The sequence below is a fragment of the Lissotriton helveticus genome, chromosome 5_1 (assembly GCF_964261635.1).
Source record: "Lissotriton helveticus chromosome 5_1, aLisHel1.1, whole genome shotgun sequence".
Taxonomy (NCBI): domain Eukaryota; kingdom Metazoa; phylum Chordata; class Amphibia; order Caudata; family Salamandridae; genus Lissotriton; species Lissotriton helveticus.
This window is the reverse complement of record NC_136065.1, coordinates 173,159,518-173,185,768: the sequence shown is the minus strand read 5'-3', so window position 1 is coordinate 173,185,768 and position 26,251 is coordinate 173,159,518. Positions and strand designations below refer to the sequence as shown.

General features: G+C 41.9%; 2 protein-coding genes across 3 annotated transcripts in view; one reads left to right on the top strand and one right to left on the bottom strand.

Moving 5' to 3' along the window:
- MRRF (mitochondrial ribosome recycling factor) overlaps positions 1 to 7,418 on the bottom strand; it is a 139,901-nt gene extending 132,483 nt beyond the window's left edge. Inside the window, exon 1 of one of the 2 annotated variants that reach the window (XM_078641973.1) lies at positions 7,333 to 7,418. The gene's annotated coding sequence lies outside the window, so the exon portion shown is untranslated. Of the gene's footprint in view, positions 1 to 7,121; positions 7,143 to 7,332 lie in introns of those variants that run through there. The other variant, XM_078641974.1, reaches the window with a different exon arrangement.
- A 116-nt stretch (positions 7,419 to 7,534) lies between these two features.
- Positions 7,535 to 26,251, top strand: part of RBM18 (RNA binding motif protein 18) — a 143,038-nt gene continuing 124,321 nt past the window's right edge. The window contains exons 1-2 of the mRNA XM_078641972.1: positions 7,535 to 7,661; positions 10,912 to 11,030. Of these exons, the coding sequence (XP_078498098.1) occupies positions 10,918 to 11,030 (113 nt within the window). The 5' untranslated portion in view covers positions 7,535 to 7,661; positions 10,912 to 10,917. The remainder of the gene's footprint in view (positions 7,662 to 10,911; positions 11,031 to 26,251) is intronic.

Sequence of the window (26,251 nt, the reverse complement as noted above, 5' to 3'; positions counted from 1 at the left end):
TCAATGGTTTTGTGTGAGTAAAATAAGGTTTTGTAAATGCTAATTCCTAACTATATATGGTCTATAACCTATGGTTTTTTCAGTGAATTTTCAAAGTTTTGTAAATGCTAATTCCTAACTATATATGGTCTATAACCTATGGTTTTTTCAGTGAATTTCAATGGTTTTTTAATAGCAAATATCAAAAGCTGTAAAATGTATTCTTCTTTTAAAGGAAAAATATATTTTATATGTATGTAATATAATTTTTTTATGTATATAAATTTTTTGAGGGAACGAATTTATCAACTATCATGCTGAAGAAGAGTGTGGGGAAAAAAAAACAAAGAGGAGGACTAAGAGGAAAGAACAATCAGTTCAAAAATACAATTGCTTGAAAGCATGAAGTGCTTTTCCACACATTTACATTTAAATAACCCATATTAGAACATACAAATTATCTACAGAGGAGACGGTGTACATTGAATTTTAGACTCTTCATTGGTACCTACATGTTGGTACTTACATCACCCACACAACACAACAACCGGGACGCTGTCACAGATATATATATTTTTTTGAACGTTAATTTCTCAAAATCCACTGGAGCACATATCTTGAGACCTAGCAAAGGCACATCGGGCAAACAGTCTCTACAATTTTGCCAAGTTTCATAGAAATCCATTCAGCCGTTCGAGCTAAAAGTGAGTCCAACGGCCCTATGGAAAACTAAATGTTAAAAACACGTTTTGGGACCCCCCTTTTTTCTCGGCCCCCGCTTGACGAAACCCCCCCAAACTTTCAGGGGACACTCGGAAACAAAATGTGCCATTTTCCTGAAAATTTCAGCCAATCCCGTCCATCAACGCCAAAGTTATTCAACATAGAATTTTCAGAAATCCCTATTCAAAAAAATCCTAACTATATATACCTACTGGCGACCGCCAGTAGGTAATATATATATATATATATATATATATATATATATATATATATATATATATATATAACATTTCTATGGCAAAATGAAACCCCTCATTTTGTTCCTTTTCAAATTAAATGTATTAAGTGTTACCACTTTATTCCAATCAAGATGACTTCAGGTGTGCCATACTTTTGTCATAAGTAAGACTGTTAGCGTTCTAGTTGTTCTTTAGAACACTCTGGGACATTCTGTCATTGGGCTATAGTTGGGCTACATCTGGCTGATATTTGGGCTACATTTGTTTTTTTTGTCTCTGGTGGCCATCTTTGGGCTACATTGGGCTACATTTGGGCTCTAACATATATATAGCCCAATGTAGCCCAATATATATTTTTCAAAGTTAATTTTCGTAAAAACCACTGGAGCATATATCTTGAGACATAGCAAAGGCACATCGGGCTACCAGTCCCTACAATTTTGCCAAGTTTTGTGGAAATCCATTCAGCCGTTCGAGCTAAAAGTGAGTCCAACCGCCCTATGGAAAACTCAATGTTAAAAACACGTTTTGGGACCCCCCTTTTATCTCGGCCCCCGCTTGACGAAACCCCCCCAAACTTTCAGGGGACGCTCAGAAACAAAATGTTCCATTTTCCTGAAAATTTCAGCCAATTCCGTCCTCAAACGCCAAAGTTATTCGACATAGAATTTTCAAAAATCCCATAGGAAAAAAATCCTAACTATATATACCTACTGGCGACCGCCAGTAGGTAATATATATATATATAAATTAGACTCTTACTCACCACTAACCCCTGCATCTTTACACAAAATTGATCTAGATCTCCCTCAGATTTGTTGGACATGTTCATCACAGCATGCCAAATTAAAGCATTTACTTTTCGCATGCCCTCCTGTCTCTCCTTTTTGGTCACAAATCTGGAAGCAGATTAATTCCATCTTTCACTCAAATATCCCCCATTCAATCTCTAATATTTTCCTAGGAAGCATATCCGATGATTGGTTACACATGCTTTCTACATGAAAATATTATATTTACAGTTGCCTTCCAGCAAATGAAGAGAAACTGAAAACATCTCACTCAATTGTCATTCAAAGTATGGTGGTATGCAGCTTGTCATAATCATAGATTATATACTGCTTAGATGCACCCCATATCATTAGCTTTAAAAAGGAAAGAACTGTGTACTCAAAATACAGATTTTCTGGTCAAACATGCACAACCATCATTTGCCCTCCCACCTCATTCACAAGAGGTTCTTCAACCTCCCGGACTTTCCATTCATGATAATATTAATTTCTGATATTATATACGATTCAATGTGTACTGCTATTTATTCTTTCTATGTAACTAGAATTTTCTTGTCATGAAATTTGTGTATAGCCCTCCGGTTTTTAGGTCGAGCCTGAGCAGCAATTGCGCTGCTCTGCGAGGCATATTGTATCCAGAATATGGGCTTTAAAGCACACCAATTGATTTCCATTTGTTATTTGTTGTACCTTTCAGAAATCCTGCTTTCTGATTGGTGCCTTGCTTGTCATTGGCCCTCCTTTAGGGGACATCAGCTAATTGATCATCCTATTTGGCCATCCAATGCATTTATGTTTCCGCCTGGTCGTCCATCCCGTGATTCCTACAGCTTATTGGTTCTTGTTCTTGTCCTTCTTCATCTGTTGCTACCCCTTGTCACTTCTCACGGTGGCATAGAGGCGCTCCTGTTCACACACTCAGGAGCTTGTGTTGGAGCCCCGATACCAATACACTTCCATTCTACTCTTGCATATGTTTTTGATAGCCATTTTTTGTTCTTTATATTTTGCCACTTGAAAGCACTCGCACTCATGAATAAATCTGCACTTTGAATGCACAGATTAAAAGTTCTCAAAAGGGGCGCCACGCTTCATTTTTCAACACATGGCCTGAAAGTCATTGAGGATATGTTCAATTCAAGATTGCAGGGTGCGGTACTTTATGTAGCCAAAAGAGATCCCAAGACACACCTAGTGACAGCCTGTTGTGCTGTACCCTTTCCCTGCTTCATGTACATTAGAACAGAAATGTTTTTTATATTAGTGATACATGTCAAGTAGTGAGCACAAACCTGCACCAATTGGCATCCCTCCGTCTCCTACACATATGAAGCTTCAGCGGCTGAGAGCCAGATAACCACACCCTGCCATATTTCACTTTTTGGAATGCACTCCCATGAATATTACGGAACATTGCTTTCCTGTCTAAATCCTACAAGCAAATTAAGGGTTTTCTGTTCCCAGGCTTGTAAGATCTAGATGTTGAGTTCTTCATCAGTACCCCGCAACTGATTGTTGTCTGAGTGCTTTACAAAAACCCTATAAACACTCAAACCGAAAAAGCAGTTTATGAAATGAGAACCAATGGATAACAGTCTAACCATTTACAGTCCTGCGAAGACTAAAGAAGCAGCAAACTGTCCAAAAAACACTATACTTTTATTATCGTGATTGCATTAAGTGTGATAGCTCGAGGGTAGCTTCAGCTAACACAATACCTTGCTGACACACTGTCAGAGTCATACAAAAAAGCACACAAGAGAAACAAAACTAAAGACGAAGGGGCGATGAAAAAAAGTGAAATTATGGCACTCAGAACTTTCGCTACATATTAGAGAACATATATTAGAGAACATGTTGCTCTTCGGAGGGAATTTCAGCTGGGTGCGCCTTCCAAAAACCCCTATCTAGTGCCGTGCAATATTTGCGAAAAATGGGAACGAATGCAAGCAAAACTATGACACAATTAGCACAGATTGCCTTAGGAATCAGAAGGCAGCTTGTCTAGCTGTTGTAACCAGTGAGGCTGTTTTGATGCTGGGCATATGATGAAGTTCCCAAATTCCCAGCCCATAGGGCAAGGGTGGATATTAATGATTTATCCACTGCTTCGAAGCCGCAACTGACCGGCTGAAGGTTCTCCTCTGGGGGGTCTAATTACATTTAATTTGTGCTGATGGAAGCGAGCTATACATTTGAAGCCCTGCTTGCTTCCCTCTACCTCTGATCTATGGTCGCAGGCTATTACTCTACAAATAATGCAGCAAACTACATCCCAAAACAGTATAACAAACATAACGGACCCAAGTGGATTTGATAGAGTTGTAGACAGTCACAGCGTTGCCTTATTTGGTCGTTCGAGAGGTCTTTGATGTAGCGGCAATTAAATGTGCTTTGCAGCCTTGGGTTGCTGTTTATTTTATAGGACTATTTATTTATAAAAAGTTTTATATAGCGCGAACATGACCCACTGGGGTATCAGAGCGATTTACAATAAAAGAACATACATGGTTGAGGTGGTATACAAACTATCAAATTTGACAAATTATGCAATAGCAATATAGAATATATACATATCAAACAAAGAGGACCCAGATTCTGTAGGACGTTGTACATTAAACAGTTAATGAACGTTAGGAGATTGTGTTAGCAAACATACATATAACTTCTAACAGTTCAAAGTTGAAGTAATGAAAGTATAAATGACCAGGCGGACCCAAGCACAACAAAGTTCTATAACTGTAGGTTAAGTCTCACAAACAGTAGAATATACCAATCCATCTTAGATAGGTAGTGGTGAAAGGATCTTAAAGATGACTCCGTGACCTCCTGTAATTAAAACGTAGGAGATGAATTTGTTCCTTAATAGACTATAAGAGCTCTAGCAGTGTTCTGGTTATTTTAGTTTTAGAATAAAGGACTCTCTGGATTTTATTTTACATGTTCATCCATGCCAGTGCACCACAAATCCAACATAAAACTAAGAGCCACTTGAGGAAGAAAGAGAAACTGATGCCATAATAGAACTTACAAGAGTTAAGCACTTTTTCCCAGCAGCACAGCTCTTACCAGCTCCACGGCCTTGCCCCCCTTCCCTATCCCATCTAGTATCTCTGGCCCACAGAGGGTCATCAGCACAGAGGACACTGGTATGAGAAGCCCCTCCCTTTTGTGTGAATTTGTTTGTAATGTATTCTTTTTTAATTTCTGTTAGGGAAAGGGAAGGCTTTCGGATCCAAGCTGGATTATTTTTTTGTAACAAAAGATGTAATCTAAGTGGCTTCAATAATTTGTAGGACGCTGTGGCAAATCGGTTTTAGACATGTGCTGTATCGGGTGCACCTTCATCGTCTCAGCTGCACAGTGCTGTGTAAAAAAAGCACACCCCTGTTTGCACAAACAGGACTAAATTCGGCAGCGCTATAAAAGACGTCACTGGTGCTATCTGCCACATTTGCGTTACTTACAGCTGCTGTTTCATAGAGACATTAAGCATTGTGCCTTCGATACTGCATTCAGCAGAAAACAGTGCAATAACAACATCCTTAAGTAAGCAGCATTAAGGGTGCAGTACCTAATGTGGCTAATGGATGTCCCTTAAGAACTCCTGACAGACACCTAGTAACAGCCTGTGGTACTGAACCCTTTCCTTGCTTCGTGGATTTTCTTTTCTTCCTTATGCTATGGATCCAATGTTCCTCTTTCTCGTGCACTCACCCTTTCCACTGTTTCCTCTCCATACTCTCTCCTTTCTATCTCTTTAGATAGGTCAAAGAATCACTCCACTGCAAACAATAAAACATAACTAACAAACATTGTCATGTGCAATGCCAATGGCTCTAAGTTTCACTAATGCAAGACTGATTGCATTGCAAATGCTAGTTTTTTCTTCCCCTCCCTTTTCCTCTTTCTAAAAGCTGTTTTATTTTAACATTCTAACATATCCCCCTTTCAGATTTACAGCATTAGTGGTTTGTTTAATTCTAACACAAAAAACATGTTTTCAAACTTAATAGTTTAGAAACGCATTATATTGGGGAGGCTGTGTTGCGCTTCCAGTGAGTGAGAAAATTGCAGAACTACAGGTTCCAGGGTGCAATATGCTATTGGCGTCCTGACTGAACAGCTCACACAAGATAAGGCGAAAAGGGTTAATTGTAGCCGCTACACATGAAAGCACTTCATCAAAGCCCTACCTTGTAAAGACAGGATACTGTTGCAAAGGAATAGTCAAGATATTCAACTCCTTATAGAGAAGCATAGTGAAAGCAGTGGGTCTTTAGGGATGTTAAAATCTGAATGTACGACGAATTTCACAGCAGCAGTGCAATACAATAATGTCTGTACGTCCAGATGTTATTTTCAAAAGAAAACTTGAGTAAATTAGGGAATATGTGAATTTAAATTTTCTTTGAGATTGGGGTATGTCATTCACTGAGAACCATTATTTAAATTGGAATATGTGCGTGATCATTAGATAACTTGTGTGACTGATACCTTCTAGAAGTCCGCCGTAGTTTCATACCTATCATCACTTTACATTCTGGATTTACTCTTGTTTCCACTGGCAGATTGTTTGATAATCATATCAGACTAATGCCGATTCATTCTGCTTTATTAAAAGCGTCAGATTCAATCGCCAGTCAGTTTAGAACAGCTGTACATGCTTGTATATGTGATCATTGTAGTGAATTGAATAAAGCATGCCTCACACATGACCGAAGTGATGTTTATTTTAACAGAGAGAACCCAAAACACAGCCAGCAACCGAGCTGCCCTGTTCAAACCCATAGAACCTAGACGTATCATAAAGGCTCCTAGCGTGAAAGTTTCCCCACATGGGATAGGCTACATATACATAAACCCCAAGCTCATCACATTGATTGTTGGTATCGATAAAACATACATGTTTAAAACAGGGTTATAACGTCTATGGTGCAGTTCTTAACTCCAAAGCAAACAAATGCTAGCTTTTAAATCCAATTCTACACAGCTAATGTTTGGCTGTTTGCATCATGGAGAAAATGATACCTGCTTGCGTCACACATTGTGCAACGAAACGTTACACACAAACACGTTGAAGACAAAATATCACACATAAGCAGTCTGAAATCGTGGCATCTATTCCAGCAGTGCCATGGCATCTATCATATGAGTGCCTTATATCCAGGCCAATGAGCAGTAAATACAGCCGAGGACACACATCAATCCTGTGGTAAATAAACGGAATATCCAATAGCAAAAAGATATTGCTGGACACGACAGATGCCCAACAAGAGTAGCCGCCTGGTATTCTCCTGGCTCCCGGTCCCCGTGGCATTCGGGCGCCCAGAAAAGCACAGTGAATTGGCAGCATTTAGTGGGGGCTTCTCTGATGAGCCCAGGTCACCTGTCATTTGTGAATGGCCTCGTCAGTCGACCGCAGAGCGAGACTTGTGACCGGGCTGACCACTGCTCACTCTCACCGTGCCGCATCAACCATTCCTCGAGCTGCCGCCCAACACTCTAACCCTCATCAGCCCCTTTAGAACCGCGATCGGCAGCGAGACCACCTAGCCCTTCTGAAACGGCATTGACATAGCTGTCCGCGACTAACTCACCTTAATATCCCTAACAGCAAAGTCAAGTCCACCCCGCTCTGAAATGGGCGGCACATGCCGACAAGCAGAGATAGTACTGTAACAAAAAACACATTCACAACTCCGCAGCCAATCAGCACTTGACAATTCGATGCTGCGCACTGCGATTGGTCGGTGTTCTCCAATACTCCACTCTTAGATTACTTTACACGTTAACAGTCCCAGAATATGTTCGACAGTGGGATTGGCTAGCAGGTGACCCGGAAGTGCTAACAATACTGCGAAATGTCATACATTAATAAGATCAATAACGGACAACGAACAGCAGGCTGAATTCATGGACGGTCCATGTAAGTAGAAGGCAGGCGATCCCTTTACTGTTAATGGCTCATAGTTTTTGTACACCTTATATACATAATGGCTTTTTTATTACAGGGCTTTGCATGCTGGTATTTTTGTTCCGGTTCTTATAATATTAAAAGCGAAACTACAAGTGTGCGATGCAATTGACTACTTCACACAAAGTCACTTAACACCATTGTAACTTGCTTGTACCTTTGGCTCTCCGCAACCGCGTCACTCATTTCATCACAGGCACATTCGTAGAAACCTTTGTGGCATACCTAACATCATCAGACTCTCAAGCAGTTTACATATGCAATCTTGGGGGATGAGTTTCACCTTTTGTAACCGTGTCATCTATTCTGCCCTGCCTTCTATCACACGTCTTCCTGGCACCCTTACACCCTCATTCCCTATGGCGCAAAGACACCATAGCTCAGGACTGACTTCTCGGGTTCCTGTATAACCACTGCCTACATTCCATTTCGACACAGGCCACTGATTACACACTGCGGTACAAAAGGGGGAGGTGATGGACGGAGCATCTGAACCAATCAAACACTCACACCCAGTCAAAAGTTCTGGCTTTAATCCATCACCGTTCTTTAGCCCACTCTGCCACCCCAGTTCAGACATGGCCATATGCAAATCAGTCTGACCCTGTGCCTCATGGGAACAGTCCAGCCCGAACTGCCAAGCCATGCCTTCCCCGGACCGGAAACAAGCTTCCTAGGACCGGTTTCTGCCATTTTAGCCAGGCTTGCTTGAATCCAGTGGCAAAGTGAGCAAGGGACTCACGTCTGAGCATACCCTGCCAACTTATGGCGAACAAAGCGGTACAAAAGGGGGAGGTGATGGATGGAGCATCTGAACCAATCAAACACTCAAACCCAGTCAAAAGATCTGGGTTTAATCCATCACCGTTCTTTAGCCCACTCTGCCACCCCAGTTCAGACATGGCCATATGCAAATCAGTCTGACCCTGTGCCTCATGGGAACAGTCCAGCCCGAACTGCCAAGCCATGCCTTCCCCGGACCGGAAACAAGCTTCCGAGGACCGGTTTATGGCATTTCAGCCGTCTTCAGCCAGGCTTGCTTGAATCCAGTGGCAAAGTGAGCAAGGGACTCACGTCTGAGCATACCCTGCCAACTTATGGCGAACAAAGCGGTACACACTGATCTCCTATGACATCCAAACCATAAAACTGACATAATCACAAATGGCTGCTTACCTACCACAGTCCTTTCCGTGGTGATGGCAATGTCGGGTTTTCCACCGGGGAAGCACTTTGTATAACTTTATATGGGCAAACCCATTATCATAAGCTATGGCAGGTCCATCATCATATATAAAGACAACATGCCGAGTGCCTTATAGCAGTTCAACATACAGAATCATTGAATATCGACTACCGTTGCTTTTGGCCATGACATCTGTCCTGCAGTTCAAGCCCAACAGTCGCACACACTCAGTGCTTTAAAAAACAAAAAACAAGAATTTGCAATGCAATAGGGCTCGCATTAGAAAAGTTTGAGCTAGTGGTATTGTAAATGACAAATTTTTTATTTATGTGTTGGTTTTGAAAATAGCTTAATTAATAGCTTTGTCATTTACAATGCCAATAGTTTTAACTTTCGCAAACGTGACACCTATAGCATTTGTAATGCAATATGTATTGTAATTACATGACTTAGCTGTATTAATATTACAACTAACATTGTCTTTTATTTTTTTTAATATTTAATACTTAAATAAAAGTTATTGTAATTTATAATGGCAATAGCTTAAACTTTTGTAAATAACTTTTGGGAAGATTATGTTCAGTGTATTTTATTGTGATGAAAATCCAAGAACAGAAGTGAAATATTAACATCTTTTTGTGACATTTGTAATAAAGCTTGACATTGAGAGAACATATTAGAACCAGTTGTTGTTGAATGGTTGCACAGAGTGATGCTGTGGCGTTCAGTGGTGCTGAGTGATGCTGTGGCCTTCAGTGGTGCTGAGTGATGCTGTGGCCTTCAGTGATGCTGTGGCATTCAGTGGTGCTGAGTGATGCTGTTGTGTTGAGTGATGCTGTGGCGTTGAGTGGTGCTGAGTGATGCTGTGGCGTTGAGTGATGCTGTCGCGTTGAGGGATGCTGTCGCGTTGAGGGGTGCTGTGGCGTTGAGGGGTGTTGTGGTGTTGAGTGGTGGTGTGGCGTTGAGGGGTGCTGTGGCGTTGAGGGGTGCAGAGTGATTCTGTGGCGTTGAGTGATTCTGTGGCGTTGAGTGATGCTGTTGCGTTGAGTGATGCTGTGGCGTTGAGTGATGCTGTGGCGTTGAGTGATGCTGTGGCGTTGAGTGGTTCTGATGCGATGAGTGGTGCTGTGGCGTTGAGTCATGCTGTGGCGTTGAGGATGAAAGGAACAGAAGGGAGATGGGGCCAATCGAGAAAGAAGGTGGGGAAACGGCACGAAGAAGTAGGAGAGAGGGAGAGAAATAGAGGCGAGAGAGCGAGCAGGCACAGAGAGGGGAAGGGGGAAGAGAAAAACGTGTGTTACTTAAGTAAATAAAGCTGATTAAACATCATTTCACAGCGTCTAAATCACAAACCTTTAAGCCAGATTAGCATTTGGCAGCTTGGCACCTTCACCTCTCTCGTGCTCCAGAGGGAAAACTGTAAACATTATAAGAAACTCGATTTCCTCACAATTTCTAATAAGCACGTTGTCTAATGTGTCGTTAAAACAGAATGTGAGATGTGGTTTCCACCCCATCATAAACTGGTGCCCGATCAGCCATAACCCCCAACAAAAGGGGGGCGTGAGTGTACAGGATCGAAAAGCACATACCAGGACCATTGTTGTCGTCTAATTTGCTTCATTTTTGACCGCTTTTTATTAAAATTGAGAGGAAAAGCCCAACGGAAACCGTAATCCTGTTTCCAAGTTTTAACACCCTGTGCCCAAACCAGCCTTGTTGCATTTGAGAGGTGAGTTGTCGTCTAATCTGCACTTACTATTATTATTGCTTCTAGGTGGTTGCCTAGATTTGTTTGTCTATACCTTAAAGCTCTTGTCAACTTCCCCTCAATGTACACAGTGTGCCATTCTTAGCTGTAAGCATCCCGTGTTTTACTTGTTTTATTACAACTTATCCGCCTCTTAGAATCGTTGCTGTTCGTTTCTTTAGTTTTTTAATTTTTGCCGTTTAATTTTTGCTGTTTTGTCATTGAGTTTGCCCCGTTTACAAAGTTTTTTTCTCTTCGGCGACTAGAACTCGATGGAGGAAGAGACTAAAGCTTTGCCATTGGAGAACGCATCAATTCTTTCAGAAGGTTCTCTACAAGAGGGCCATCGATTATGGATTGGCAATTTGGATCCCAAAATAACTGAGTAAGTAGTACCTCACTAAAAACAGTAGATTAGGAGTCTGTGAATAAAAATTATCTTTGTTGAAATTTTTTTCTGCGAGTTATATATAAATCTGCACTTGCCACACTATTGTTAGTTGTTTATTTATACTTAAAGATACATTAGAATCCTTTTTTATTTAACAAGTATTACTTCTCGGGTAAATTAAAGGAAGTTGAACTTTTCGTCTAAAAACATGCCTATCGAAAAGATGATGGCTGGAACAAAGGCAGTAAGTATGCATGCTTGACCAAAATTCTGCAGGTTGCAAGTTGAAATCCCAACAGGCTGTTAAAAGAAATATCATTATGTAAGGCGTTAAGAACACCTATTATGTGAGCTTTTAAAGGCTATTCAGTTTTAGTTTTTTGCTACACAATTAATCATTATCATTAATATGATTAGCCCAGGGCCTCATCACTTGAAAAGAGCATGCTCAGTGACCTCCCACCTAAACCACTTCAACTGATTCCTAGATCCCAGGGTTCCAGTGCTCTCATGTAACCCGTATGCTAGAGGCATTGCTACCAAAGTGTATTTCCTGACTTCTGTTTCCCAATGCAACCCAGCACTCCTTCCTTTTCCGAAGCCATATTCTCTTTCTATCTCCATGCCTGCTGCTGTCTTTTTAGTATTATTGTTTATGCAGATGTTTTGTTGTTTCAGCTCATGTAGGTGATTCTTTGTCTGTACCTCTGTCCCTCTGCTGCTCTTCATTTGTCCTTGTCCTTTTTTCGTACCTTTACTGCCTTTTTGTGTTTGTGGTATGTTTTTTTTATGGGCCTTGCCATTCTCACCTTCTGCACAGGCAGTCATAGTTACATTGTGCACTCCGTGACCGGCATGTTGTCACTGTGGGTGAACCCTGGTTCTCACGCACTTCTATTATTTGTTGTAATTCACCTACCTTCAGATTTTCTTCAGAGGCGTAATGCAGGCCTGTGAGGTGCAGCAGGGCAAAACTTCAGGGGCCAAACATTTCAGGGGCTCCTCAACCTCTCAGGTAGCCCACTCAGTTCAGTGCCGTTTAATGTACGTGGGATAATATAGACTCTAGGGCTACTTATCACATTCTGCATGTGGGGGCAAACATTTTGCGTTACCCCACTTCTTTCCTCGTCTGCCCTGCTGTCACCTCCCAGCTATGATACAGGCCGTTATACCTCCATCGCGCAAACGAGTACGCTCAACGATGTTAGACTGTCAGTCAGTGGATAGCATTGAGCTCCGAGAGTTGACATTCACACTTGTCAGCGAAACGAATCTCAAAAAACCTGGTACTCGCACTGAGTGAAGAGGGACTTCATCAAGACGCGAGACTGCTCTAAAGTCTGAGTCTCCTACCAAATGTTGAAGGCCGTGAGGCTTTCTCTCAGTAAGTCTCTGCTCCAGGAAGTGTGTTTATTTATTTATTTTCTTAGAGTTTTATATAGCGCAAACTAGACCCGAACCAATTCGGTCTTTCACTTTAGCTGGTCCTAGTTCTTAAATTAATTGCTATAGTGAGCTAGGACATGAGATGGTTGCACGTCGACGTTTCAACTCTGTGTATATATGTGCTTGTAGATACATCAAGTAGGGTCTTCTTCAGGACAAAAGAAGGAAGTGCGACAGCCCTTGGTGGTTGGGAATTTACAAGATTAAATCAATTAACTCCTCTGAGCCCGGAAGGAGTTCTTTATTCAAGAATCATCAATCAATCAGCTGTTCAAACTTTAGATGTGTTCACCTCTAGATATGCTCGTCGGCCTCCAGGGGTTCGTGGGTTCAAAGTATTAGTAGTATTCAGTCCTTGGAGATCGTCAAGTGTTGATGCCAAAGTACATCAGTGCTTGCTTTCCAAACCTCATTAAATACTGCATTCTCAAATGTCTCTCACCAACTCGCGGTATTTGTTTTAGGTGGTCCTTTGTTCCTCGTGTGCCACCTCTCTGGCTGGCTCTTGTATTCTTCCACTAGGGCTTACTTTCTTGAAATTAATTTTTTTTCATGAGGCACAGCCAAGACAGTACATGTGTTTTAGCTGATCCATTGTGTACTGGGTCACAAAGAGCTGCTGCAATAAACATGCTGTATTTCTTTGAAAAGGTTTCATGCTTCCTATCTGTCTGTATGAGTAATTCCACTTCTCTCTGGCTCTGTGGGATCAAAAATCAAATATGCTTGTGAGGAACAACGTTCTATCTATGAGCTTGCTTTATTTGGTCAGTGGTCTTTACCAATAGCATCATTTAAATGATCCTCTTCCTCACTTTAATGTCCATGCCATAGTCACTGAAATAAATAACCATGCTGGAGTTCAGAAGTCAAATGGCAATAACAAGGCCTCTACTTTGTTTTATGTAGTCACATTTGATGTATTTTCAAAGACAGAGATGATAATTCAGAATCTGTCTTCTGCCAAATTGCTGTTTATGTTTTTTTGAAGGGCGGTTGGTGTTTACTTTTTGTTTCTGACTGCTAAGTGAAAGAATTTGTAAAGTGAACTAATTGACTGTCTTGCTAGGTACAGGTAGGACAGGCTGTGTGATTTCATTTCTAGCACACAAAATATGTAAATACTGGTACATGAACTGTACAAATATTTCAAAATGTATCAGCAGTTAGGAAAGCACAAATAAAATACATTTATTGTAATTCTGAAGTGTGGTAGAAACAAAGATTTTAATACAATCAATTTACTTGGTGATGCATAAATGAAATATTCGGTGAAACCAGATTTCTACACATTACCGTTTGCACACTGTATATTTTTATCAGTACAACGGTAAGTCTGTGGAACTTAGTGGTAATTTCAATGAAAAATTAATTGTCTTTAAATATCAGTGCACCATAATACCAGGTTTTAGAAATATATGTGCACAGAGTGCTCCAAAATGTACCACCAGCTACACACTACACTCTTAACACCCTCCTGAATATATTTGCTACACTTATTCTTTTTGTGACTACATAGATGTTGAAGAACACACTGTACAGCAATTTAAAAAAAACATTTAAACAAATAGTTTGCACTCCCTTCTCAATTTTTACTTCAGTATTGTGTGCTGAAAAATATTAAGTGTTCATCTTTGAAGTATATATATATCATTCACCAAACACTATATATATATATATATATATATATATATATATATTTCACTGAAAAAAACATAGGTTTCAGCCGCATTATAGTTAGGAATTAGCATTTAAAAAACCGTAGAAATTCACTGAAAAAACCATAGGTTTCACACATGCTATAGTTAGCTGGACATTTCACTCATACAAAATCATTGAAATTCCCCCGTTATAGTTAGTTCAGCTAACTATAACTCGCGCGCCCGCAATGCACTGTTGATGATGTCACATATTACATCACTTATTACATGGTCAGTGACAACACTCATGCCATCACTGATGACATCTCAAATGACATCGCTGATGATATCATCCTTGTAAAAGAGTGGCAGACCTCTTCTCAGCGTAATATAACCTTTGATACACACATTCAAAAATAGAAACTAAATTTTTCAAAAAATGGAGATACCAATACCAGTTACAACAACCTATTCAGTAATTCCACCATCTACATACACATCCACTCATTCACCAACAGTTCTATATAGTCACTCATACATGTACTCACTCATCATATGTACTCCTACACTTATACATCCTGTTACACACCGACACTCATCCATAGTTACTCACACACATGCAAATAAACTATCAAACATCAATTTATTTGCATCTACAGCTATACACACACACACCACTACACTTACTTTTACAGAAACGCACACATACTTACTCTCTTAAACAATCACTTATAGAAACACATACTTATTTATACAGGAACTCTTCCAATCTCTCACTCTCACATATAATCACTTATATACATCAATACTCACATATACTAGATTAAAACATATGTAGTTACTCATAAAGATACTATTGAGACAGTATTTCACTCACTAACACACCCATACACACATTCATCCACCCAACCAGTCCTGCACACATGCTGTCTTCAAAACATATACAAACAGTGAGTCACTCATTCATGCATCTATGCGCTAAGTAATACTCCCCACCAAACCATACACACTCATACTGATACTCAAAAAAAAAACTAATAACATATACAGAAACTCATGTAGCTACACACCAACCCATGCATCTACTTATAGACAAAGTGAGACACTGATACAGATATTTACATATTTAAACATCACTCTCTAATACATGTATTCACTAAGATACAATTAATAAGTCAGTTATGCAATCATTTTTAAAAATAAACATCCATTTAGACACTTATTTACCCATTTATTCTTCCATCGACCTTTAGATATGCATATATAAAAAATATTTATTTTTCAGAAAGACACACATTCACTGGATGATGTCTTCAGTGATGTCATTTGAGATGTCATCAGTGATGTCACTGACCATGTCATGAGTGATGTAATATGTGACATCAGCAGTGCATTGCGGGCATGTGAGTTATAGTTAGCGGAACTAACTATAACGGGGGAATTTCAATGGTTTTGTATGATTGAAATGTCCAGCTAACTATAACGTGTGAAATCTATGTTTTTTCAGTGAATTTCTAAGGTTTTTTAAATGCTAATTCCTAACTATAACGTGGCTAAAACTTATGGTTTTTTCAGTGAATTTCAAAGGTTTTTTAAATGCTAATTCCTAACTATAACGTGGCTGAAACCTATGGTTTTTTCAGTGAATTTTAAAGGTTTGTAAATGATAATTTTTAAATGTATTATTTGTTATATATTTTTTATACTAATTTACTACATTGTTTTAAAGTATTTATTTTTATTTTTTAATTTTTTAAATTACATTACATATTTTTAATATAAATTGGGGGGAAAAAATGTTTTTAAAAATTTTGAAATTCTAATATTTTTTTTATTTAATATTTTTTTAATTTATATATATTTTATATAGCAGGCAATGATATCATATGGAAGGAAATTAAAGTTACTGTAAGTACAGTTAAATTTACTTTTCAGGAATAGTAGTGAGCTGAAAGATGCAGCACTGAGGTCTTTCCTGATAACAGGTGAGTAAATCGGAATTCGTAGTTAGGCTGATTTTATAGGGATTTTTTAAAGTACAAAAACTCCACACTTAGAAAAATATCCAAGTGAAACCAGTCAATGTTAGCCTATGGAAGGAAATTCAAGTTACTGTAAGTATGGTTAGAATTACTTTTCAGGATCAATAGTGCACTCAAAGATGCAGCACCAACTAGCCCACCAGGAACCTCCAGTATGCGCCAGGGGGCTGCGTTGCAGAGAGGTGTACAAAGGGGCGTGGCCTCATTACACCTCTCTGCAACGCAGCCCCCTGGCGCTTTTTCAGAGGGGGAACAAATTCCCCTGCATACTGGGAGTCCCTGGGGGCCAACTAGCCCACCAGGAACCTCCAGTATGCACCAGGGGGCTGCGTTGCAGAGAGGTGTAAAAAGGGGCGTGGCCTCATTACACCTCTCTGCAAGGGAGCCCCCTGGCCCATACTGGAGGCTCCTGGTGGGCTAGTTGGTCCCCTGGGGTTGATCTGTCAAGCGGGGGCCGAGAAAAAAGGGGGGTCCCAAAATATGTTTTCCCCATGCAATTTTCCATAGGACCTTTAGCCAGGGCTACAGCCCGAACGGCTGAGTGGCTGAAGGAGCGGAGCGGAGCAGGCCATCTTCTTGGAGAATTTCGTGAAGATTCGTCCACCGGCACCAAAGTTATTCCAAATAGAATGTTGCGGATTTCCTATGGAAACTAGGTCCTAACTATAACTACCTACTGGCGACCACCAGTAGGATTTTTCAGCGGTGTCCTCCAGCTTTGAGCGTGTGTTCAATATATATATATATATATATATATATATATATATATATATATATATATATATATATATATATATATATAATACTATATTATCATCTGCAATTCACCTCTCAGCAATACATTATAGCAGATGTTAATGGGTCCCCTGAAAACATTGCAGGGACACATTCAGAGGACTTTTCACAAGAATCAAAATCTATGCAGTGATATAATCAAAAGCAATAAAGGAAGTGTGTGCATGGGCATTACAAACAACAATTAGAAAAACCACCCAATATGCTATTTTTACCAGCAACACTTATAGTGCAAGTTTCGACAAAGTGCTGCCGGTGGTGAGGCTGTCGGGTGGTGGGGTTCTTTGTCTATTATTTTTTTATGAAACCTGCTACCTTAACTGTGCTTGTTTCTAAACAATTCTAATGTTTGCAGGTAAGAGACTAAAGGAATAAGGAGACTGTGAAGTGTAAGATACTATTTCATTCCAACTCCATAATCAAGTTACTTCCTTTGTCCACTTGACTCACTAAAGGTAGCAATAGAAAGCAGAGAAGGCTTACTGCATGGTGTGGTTAAGGGGCAATGTCTCAGAAACACCATCAAACCGTATTGTCAAATTTGTATCTCTGCTATAGAAAGTAGAGAAGGCTTACCACATTGTGTGGTTGAGGGGCAGTATCTCAGAAACAGCATCTCACAGTATTGTCAAATTTTTGTCTCTTTTAACGCCTGGGGCATAATGTAGAGGGCAGCATGAAATGAAACCCTCAAAATAACCCCATGGTTTACAGTCCATACAATGTATGTGCTTCACTCCACCTATGCCCACCTTGCATCCACCTGTCCCCTGTCTACCCTCCACCCTGCTCGCATCCATGCAGCCCTCGGCCACACCCAGATCATACTTTTTGGCCCCGTTGAAAAGGTTTGCAAGTACCCATCGTCACAACATAACTAAACACCATTGCCAAAGTCAGTAGGACTCAAAGGTGGGACCTGTTGGCTTTTCCAGTGCTTGTTCCTGGTGTACCCTATCTCTGGGGAAGGACAGCAACTGAAAAGATCCCTGTTTGTTCTCAACATGACTGCAAACACACTTAAGGCAGTGTTCCCCAAACTGTGGGTGAAGACCCAATGGTGGGCCGCTAACAGATTTTTGGTGGGTTGGGAAAAGAGCAACAAATAAAGATGCTTTTAAATTTCGCATTTATTTTATCATATTTGCTGTTGCTTCAAAGATAGAGGTCAATGTTAGGCTACGTCTGCTGTTATTGTTGCTTATTATTTTAAAATAGGGATTAGTGTTTTCTTTCCTTGACTTCAAAATGAGAGTAGTTTTTAAAGTGAATTATGTTACAACCTTGCTGGATTACAGGACATGTGAAAGGAAAAAGTGTAGGATGTCAGTTTTATTTTTGCAACACAGCAGAATGTACATGCCTTTAAATGAGCCATATACATTCAGCAGTTAGGAAGGCAAAAATAAAGTATGTATTTTGTAATTTTGAAGTGTGCTGGAAACAGAGATTTGAATAGGATCAAACCCATGACCCTTTACTTGGTGATACACAAATGATAAATATTCACATAAACCCATTTTCCATTATTCTTTGTTTGCCATTTAGGTTTATCAATAAATCTAATATCAGTGCAAATTTAGTAACCATTTCAAAGGATAATGTGCTGTCTGTAAATGACCATGTACTACCACACGATACTTTAGTGACATTCAAAAAACGCCCTGCTCATATCCAGCAACGGTAGGTGGGTCGCAAACGTTTGCCATTCTAAAAATTGGGTCATGGTTCTAAAAAGTTTCGGAAGCAATGTTTTATTCTGTTTGGTTGTCTTAGTCAAAAGAAGAGAACATGTCTATTTAGTTCAGAAGGTAGAGTAGTAGTAAAAACATGTTTCATTTGTTAAAAAAACGCATTATATATTATGTCCTCACTAGTAATTATAGGCAGATTACGCTGTTCGACTCCATTGGACACATTTTTGCTTATACCCTGCTTGATCTCTTAAAAGATTGTACAGATACTAATAATATCATACTGTTGTGACTAGCTGGTTTTAAACCAGACAGCTCCTCTTTGGATAACAACACTGCTCTGCAGGTGATTTTTGAGAAATATGTGATGTCACAAGGGATGCCCGTCCATGCAGCATACATTGACTTCTCTACGGCCTTTCACCATGTAGATAGACCTAATTTGTGGCAAAAGCTTAGAAATCTTAAAATCCTAGATCACTTTCTAAAGCTTATAATTGCACTTTATTCTTTTACTTGGTACCATTTACTGCTTGGGGTGACCATTGGCTACCGCCAAATTTTTAACAAATAGCTGTCTTAAACAAGGATGCTTGTTTGCTTCTTTATTATTTTCTTTCTATATTTGTGATTTACCAACGATTTTCAATGAATTGGAAAGGGGTTCACCAAAGTTATGTCATCGCAATTTAGCTACATTGCTGTATGCGGATGATATTGTGATACTGATGATATTGTGATACTTGACCTAACACCAGAGGTTTACATCACCAATTCGTAGGTATGCAAAACACCACTTTTTAAAGATTATTACTAATAAGAGTAAAGTAATGATTTTTAAAGCTAAGGGATGTTGTAAAACAAGGACTAAGGAAATATAAATGGCATATAGGTAGAGATGAGCTAGAAACTGTATACACATACTCTTGGGCAAAATGTTCTCCGCCAATCTCTCTGTAAAGGAAAACATTTTGCACCTCTCTGGTACAGCAATGGCACATGCTAATGCTCTCTGCACACTTTATAGCACATTAGGTCATGGACATTTGTTTCCAGCCTGCAGACCTGGCATAGGTGAATACATGGCACACACATAACTCATCGCAAAGTATGGGATATAGTCTATGCAAGGCAGAGACATCTCCTAGATATATCACAGTAAACATGAAGAATGACCACAAGTACAGATCCATAGATAATTAAGCCAGTTGAGCCAGCCACTCCCCCATACCCGCCCATGTTTTTGGGGATAACTGCGGGCTTCAAAAACCACATGCTCCTTCTGCGCGCACCAATCTACACGTCTCCCCCGCCTCAACAGGGTAGGGGGCCCAGGGGACATCCATCACGGCGCAATGTCTTGTTTTGCCACCAGGAAGGCCGTGCCCAGGAACGCACTCTTGGCTCTGGTACCCCCAGAACCCTCAAACACCCCATGGAGAATCAATGGAGGGAAATGGGGAACTTTCCATCCCAGCACCTCTAACAGCTCAGAGGTCACCTTGGTCCTGTACTGAAGTACCACTGCACCAGCCCATACCATATGAAAAAAATCTGCTGGATCAACTCCGCAACAAGGACATGTGGGGGTGGGGCGTAAGCCTGCCCGATACAAGCAAATTGGAGAGAGATATACAAAGTAAAGATAGTAGGTTTGAACAAACCGCAACCTGGAGTAGGTGTTAAGTTCATGAGGAGCCATCAGGGCATCCCGCCAGATTTTGTCCGTTAAAAGTCCCACCCAACTCTTCCCCACGGGCTCTAAGATGGTCTAGTGAACCAGGGGAGTTGATAATGAGCATGCAGTAAATCGGAAAGATTGCACCGTGGCTTAGGCTTCCCATGAGCAATTTAGCTTCTAGAGGGCTGAATTCTGGTAGTGCATCAGTGGGCAGGGAGTGGGTTTAGGGAGCGTGTCTGAGTTGGAGATATTTATAAAATTGTGTATGTGTAAGGCTATATGTCTGTCGAAGATCTTGGAAGGAGTGCATGTGTGTCCCCCACCATACATCCTCCAGCTGCATTATACCTATGAGATCCCTAAGGTGGAAACTGTGGAGCGAGAATACTTCTTTCAACTAGGTGCCAAGCCAGAGTGGTGTCTGCTGCATGAGCCTGGCCTCCTATCGTGCATGTTGGAGAGCAGTTCTCCATGCAAGGAATACCTCCGGGGCAGAGAGAGAAAGAGCGAGACCAGGGACTCATAGAGCATGGCTTGTAGATGTGAGAAGCCCATCAATGAGCTTTCCAAGCTGTAGGCGGGGTCAGACCATCCCCCTTTAAGCCAATCGTGGAGGACGAGAAGGTGAGAGGACAAATAGTGGAGGTGGAAATTGGTCTTTCCCAGGCCACCATCGTAGGAGCCCCGCTGACAATGTGCGAAGGCATACGTGCCTGTGAATCCCACCACAGGAATGCCTTAATGGTGCAGTTTAGAGCACAGTACCGCGTCCAAGGCAAATTGAGTGATTAAGTTCTGAAAAACATTTAAAAAACGCGGGAGAATCTTCAGCTTGAAAAAGGCGATACGCCCCAGGATGATGTAGTGTAGGGCACGCCACCTGATGAGGTCTCACTTGGCTTTTTTGCCCAGGGGTTGGAGGTTGAGGGCCCAAGTGAGCTATGGTTGTAAAGTGACAAATATGCCCAAGTATTTAAAAGTAAGCCGGTGGAGAGGAATAGTTTTCTGCCAGTCGAAGCAATCACTGGACAGCACTTGAGAAACCAGCCCCGACATATAGGGGTTCATCCGAGGCCGGGTGCTCTCTTGAAGTGTTCCAGCAATTGGAGACATCTGGGCCCTCTCACAGCTGGGTGCGCAAGATAGAGCAATACTTCATCTGCATATAGTGCTATACGATCTTCGTGTCCCTCGCTCCAGGCCCAGCTTGTGTTTTGGGGGTTTGTGCGTATAAGCTGGACCAGGGGTTCTATCGACAGGGAGAAGAGCAGGGGATACAGGGGGCAGCCCTGCCGAGTCCCCGATCTATGGCAAAGGCATCAGAAAGTAACCCATTAACCTTGACTCGGGCGGTGAGGTGGGAATAGAGAACTCGAACCATGTCCTGGAACTTCGGCCCGAGACCAGCGCAAATCAGCACCAACTGGAGGTAGTCCTAGTCCACTGTATAAAAACCCTTCTCCAAGTTGATAAGGAGCAAGACTAGGTCTGATGGAGTTGGTGACGATGGGCTGGTGCCACGTACATCCGACTGATACAGTGTCTAGTGCTCCGGGATGGCATAAAGCCACATTGATCTGGCTGAACGAACTCAATCAAAATGCGTTTGAGCCTATTAGCCAGTATCGCCGCAAACATTTTACCCGTGCAGTTGAGGAGCAACATCAGTCAGTATGCGGCGCACAATGTGGATGGAGGTTGTGTCTTGGGTATTACTACTATGGTGGCTGAGGCCAGCCCCAATAGGAAGAACCAGGTGTGGCAGACTTCTTTGTATATCGACAGAAGATAAGGGACGAGGGTCTCACGGAACTTGGTATAGTATTCCATAGGAAAGCCATCTGGGCCTGGGGTTTTACCTGGTGTCATACCAGAAAGTCCCTCTCTGATCTCCTCTTACGAAAAAGGCTCGTCTAGCAGGCGAGCGTCAGAGGACAGTAGCCTAGGAATGAGGACCGGATCAAGGAAGGATCCAGACACAGCTGCATTCCTGTCTGCTTGCCTGGTGTACAATGTGTGGTAGTATTGGGCGAAAGTTTGAGCTATCTCAGCGAGGGACTGCGGGGTACGACCAGAGTCATTCAAAATCTCGGGGACAATCCTGTTGGCCTTTTGACGGGAGACCAACCAATAGAGTAGTTTCCTGTTTTCGTCCCCCCAGCAGTAAATCCGAACCGTCATGGTCTGCCAGAGGTGCTTGGTTGCCTCATGAGAATGCATACGAATGTTCTTGTGGATGAGACCTAAGTGTTGAATAACTTCTGCCTAAGGATTAGACTCCAACACCTGCTCCAGGTGAAGCGCTTGGGCCTCTAACTGAGTGAGAAGAGCAGAGTGACCACGCTCCTGGGCTCTGCCATAACTCCTAGCAGAGTCCTGCAGGGTTGCTTTACTGGCAGACCATAGGGTTCCCATTCGTGTAACCAAGCCCTCATTGTTGTGGAAATAAGCCCAGAGCTTAGACTCAAGTGTGTGGAGGAACCACGCGTTTAGACGCCACATGGGACACTGTCCCGTAGGCGGGTGTCCAAGGTGGAGGGGCAAAGGAGAATGGCCTCAAATTCCGCAGGATCTGAGTCAACAACTGGCAAACAAGGGCAAGTAGAAAGGCGAGATCTATTCGAGAGTGGGTGTAGTGAGTCGCCGATGTATGTGTGAATTGTTGCCGTCGGGGTGCCAGGATCTCCATGCGTCGCAGAGACCTAGGGCTGTGGTCCAATCAGTGAGATGACAGGCACCAACCCTTCTGGGCCCCATGGGGGTTCTAATAATATCCAGGTCAGGGTCAGACACTGAATTGAAATCGCCCCCTATTATTCTGAGCCCCTGTGGAAGGCGTGAGAAAAGGCTTCAAAGGTCCCTAAGAGGCTGGCGGCACATAAACACATACCAGTGAGACCACTCTCCCCTCCAATGTATCCTCCAGGGCAACAAAACGTCCCTGTGAATCACATGTCTAACTACCAGGGGGAACGAACGGCACAGAAGGATAGCAACCCCCTGGCTCCCCGGGAGTACCCAGCGTGGAAGATTCTATCATAGCCCTGACGCGCTAGGAATGGACAGTGTTCCCCAAGTAGAAGGTTCTCTTGTAGCTGCAGGACCTCAGAACGATGCCGGTGAACAAAGGTGAAAACCGCTGCGCGCTTTACTCGGTCTAGTTGACCGTTGACATTCCATGACAAAACCTTAATGGTCATATATATGGGAGGTGGGTGTTATTGTGCGGAGCGGATGAAGGACCCACAAGTGGGGTCCGATGGAACAAAGTAGGGTGTAAAAGTGGTCAATTGTGGTTGAGTGGTACCCCAGGACTGTGCAGGAGTGAAGCAAGTGTGCGTGCCAAAACCTAAGATGGAAGACAAAAGGCTAACAAATATATCGACCAACAGTGGAAATGAAACCCTGCCCCAACTCTCTCCACACTTCTGCCCTGGAAGTATCTATCGCCCTATAAACAATGTTTAAAAAAAAAAAACGAATAGCAATAACCCCATGAGCATCGTAAGGGAGGAAAAAACCCCATTGTTGCAGGAGAAGTCGTTGAGACAGAACAAAAGACGCCATCACACAAGCTGATATGAGACCCCTGAATGTAAAGCAAATCCAGGAGGCAAGGTAAGAGTTGGAAAAAACATGGTGAAACAGTAGATAAAACAGCATCAAGAGCTAGAATTAATGTAGGCAGTAGAGTCAAGCCTTATTCATTTGTCGGGCTGCAGATCGGTCTAGGCCAAGCCGGCCAGTCGGACGGTCCGATGAGAGAGGCCTCTCAGCGACTTGCCCATGCACCGCTGCCCCTCGCCAAAGCCTGAACCAACCAAGATCCTTGAAGATAGCAGCCGTCTTTCCACACCTGGCGGAGGCCCCGCGGGTAATGGAAACCATCAGTTAAACATAGTTAAGAGGCAGGCCTATAGTTAAGAGGCAGGCCTTGAAAAATCATACAAATTGTACTAGCCCTGCAGGTCTAGTGTTTTCAATAATCTACTCAACCTATTTGTAATGCTCTTGACCCATAAACTGGTTTCAAATGATGTGAACATGGGCCACTATTTTATTTCATTGAGCTGCAATTTCCTTCCTTTTCCCACACGAAAGCACCTTAAAATGTGTGAGTACAGCATGTCTGCTGAACAAAAAATTCTTGTTTGATTTATTAGACAAAACTTTTTTTCCACATAAAATACAAATCTAGCCACAGGATACACATGACCCCTGACTCAGGGCGGGGCAGGAATGTTTCTCAAATGAGGTTTAAAAACTATCCCTTTTAATAATACATAATTAAAGCATGAAGTAGTAGCACACTGTCATTTGTAATCAGCCTATTTTACATTGAAATGGCCACATGCTTTCCCACTGACATGTGGTTTCACTGATGAAACTATATAGTGTACAAACAATAATGTTTGGAAATAGTTTCTAAAATATGTGTAATTTGAATATCCCTAGTAAAGTTTTCTGGTTTGTTTTGCCTCTATTTAATTCTTTGTTTTGAATCACACTTCTTAATTACAAAAAAAATTGCTTTCAGAATTCCTGATATATTTTGAAATATGTGTAATATTAATTAACAGGCTATTTATTTAAATGTTATGTGATTGCGAAAAATAACTGATATCTTCAGACAGCTCCTTTGACCAAAACCTCTAACTTTAGTAAGCGAGAGAAAAATAAACTCCATTTTCCAAAACAGCAGTTAGTAAAAAGACAAACTTACATTTGAGCTCTTTCCTTGAACAGACTGCAAACGTGTCAAGATAAAAACAAGGTTTAATGCTATCTTTATTGCTCATTCTCTTTCTGAATGAACAGAACACTTTCTCCTTTCCAGCCTATATTCACTCGCGAGATGGGACTAGTAGGTGCTAAAAATAGATCTACCTGATAACATTTTACTCGAATTGCAAGTGGGCGAGTAGATTTTTCAAAGCCATAGGCAATCAAGGTAAGGCCCAGGTTAGGAGGATGCGCAGTCAGCAGATGTCAAAATCGATTAAATGGTGGGGCTGCGTGACCAGTCCAAGTGTGTGTGCGGACTAGTCTGATCAGGGAGTACGGTGATTTGTCCATCAGTCCCTCCTCTTTCATCTTCCGCCTCAGAGGCAGGATTTGAAGCCTGTCTTGAGGGTGACTGCAACTGCTCTCAATGGGACCTCATGGGTGAGAGGGACCGACCAGGTCTACGACCCTTCCAAGATCGGGTGCAGCACCTACGAGGCTTTGGCAGCACCTGTGATACCAGGGTATCAGGCGCCCTCTGGTGTTGTGAGAGGGCGGAGGCAGATCCACGCAGTGGGCGATCTTCCGTTAGCCATTGTTAAGCAGAGTCTGGACTATCAAAGAAATGGGACTGATTGAGGTGGATAACGCTGACCTCGTGAGTGTAATCCAGGAAAAGGACTTTAGTGTCTCCACAACGGTGGTCAGGATGTTGTCAAGCCTCAGTAGTAATGGTGTCCCTGTCCCGGTACTTGAGAATGCAAGCTATTATAGGTGTCAGGGCTCGGTGTGCTCTTTCAATGGTGAACCATGAGGATAGATGATCTGTTGGCATCGAGTGTTTGACCCAGCTCTCCACGTAATCCGCTATCTGCTATGCGTCAGCCCCCTCCACCCACTCTGGGGCTCCAATCAGGCAGACGTTGTTGCACCAAGAACGGTTCTCTGCGTCTTCGACGTGCCTGTGAAGTTCTGCCGTTCAAGTGAGCAAAGTGGAGACCTGGCCTTTGAGAGTCGAGATGTTGTCTTCAGCTGAGGAGATTCGGATTCAGCTTCCGTGATTCATGCAGTGGCGTTGCGGAGATCCTGGCACAGCAGCGTAACATCCATTCTAAATTCTTAGGTCTTGTGGATCACTTGAAATATGACCGTGAAATCATTAGACACGCCAGCGGTGGCTCAGCCAGGC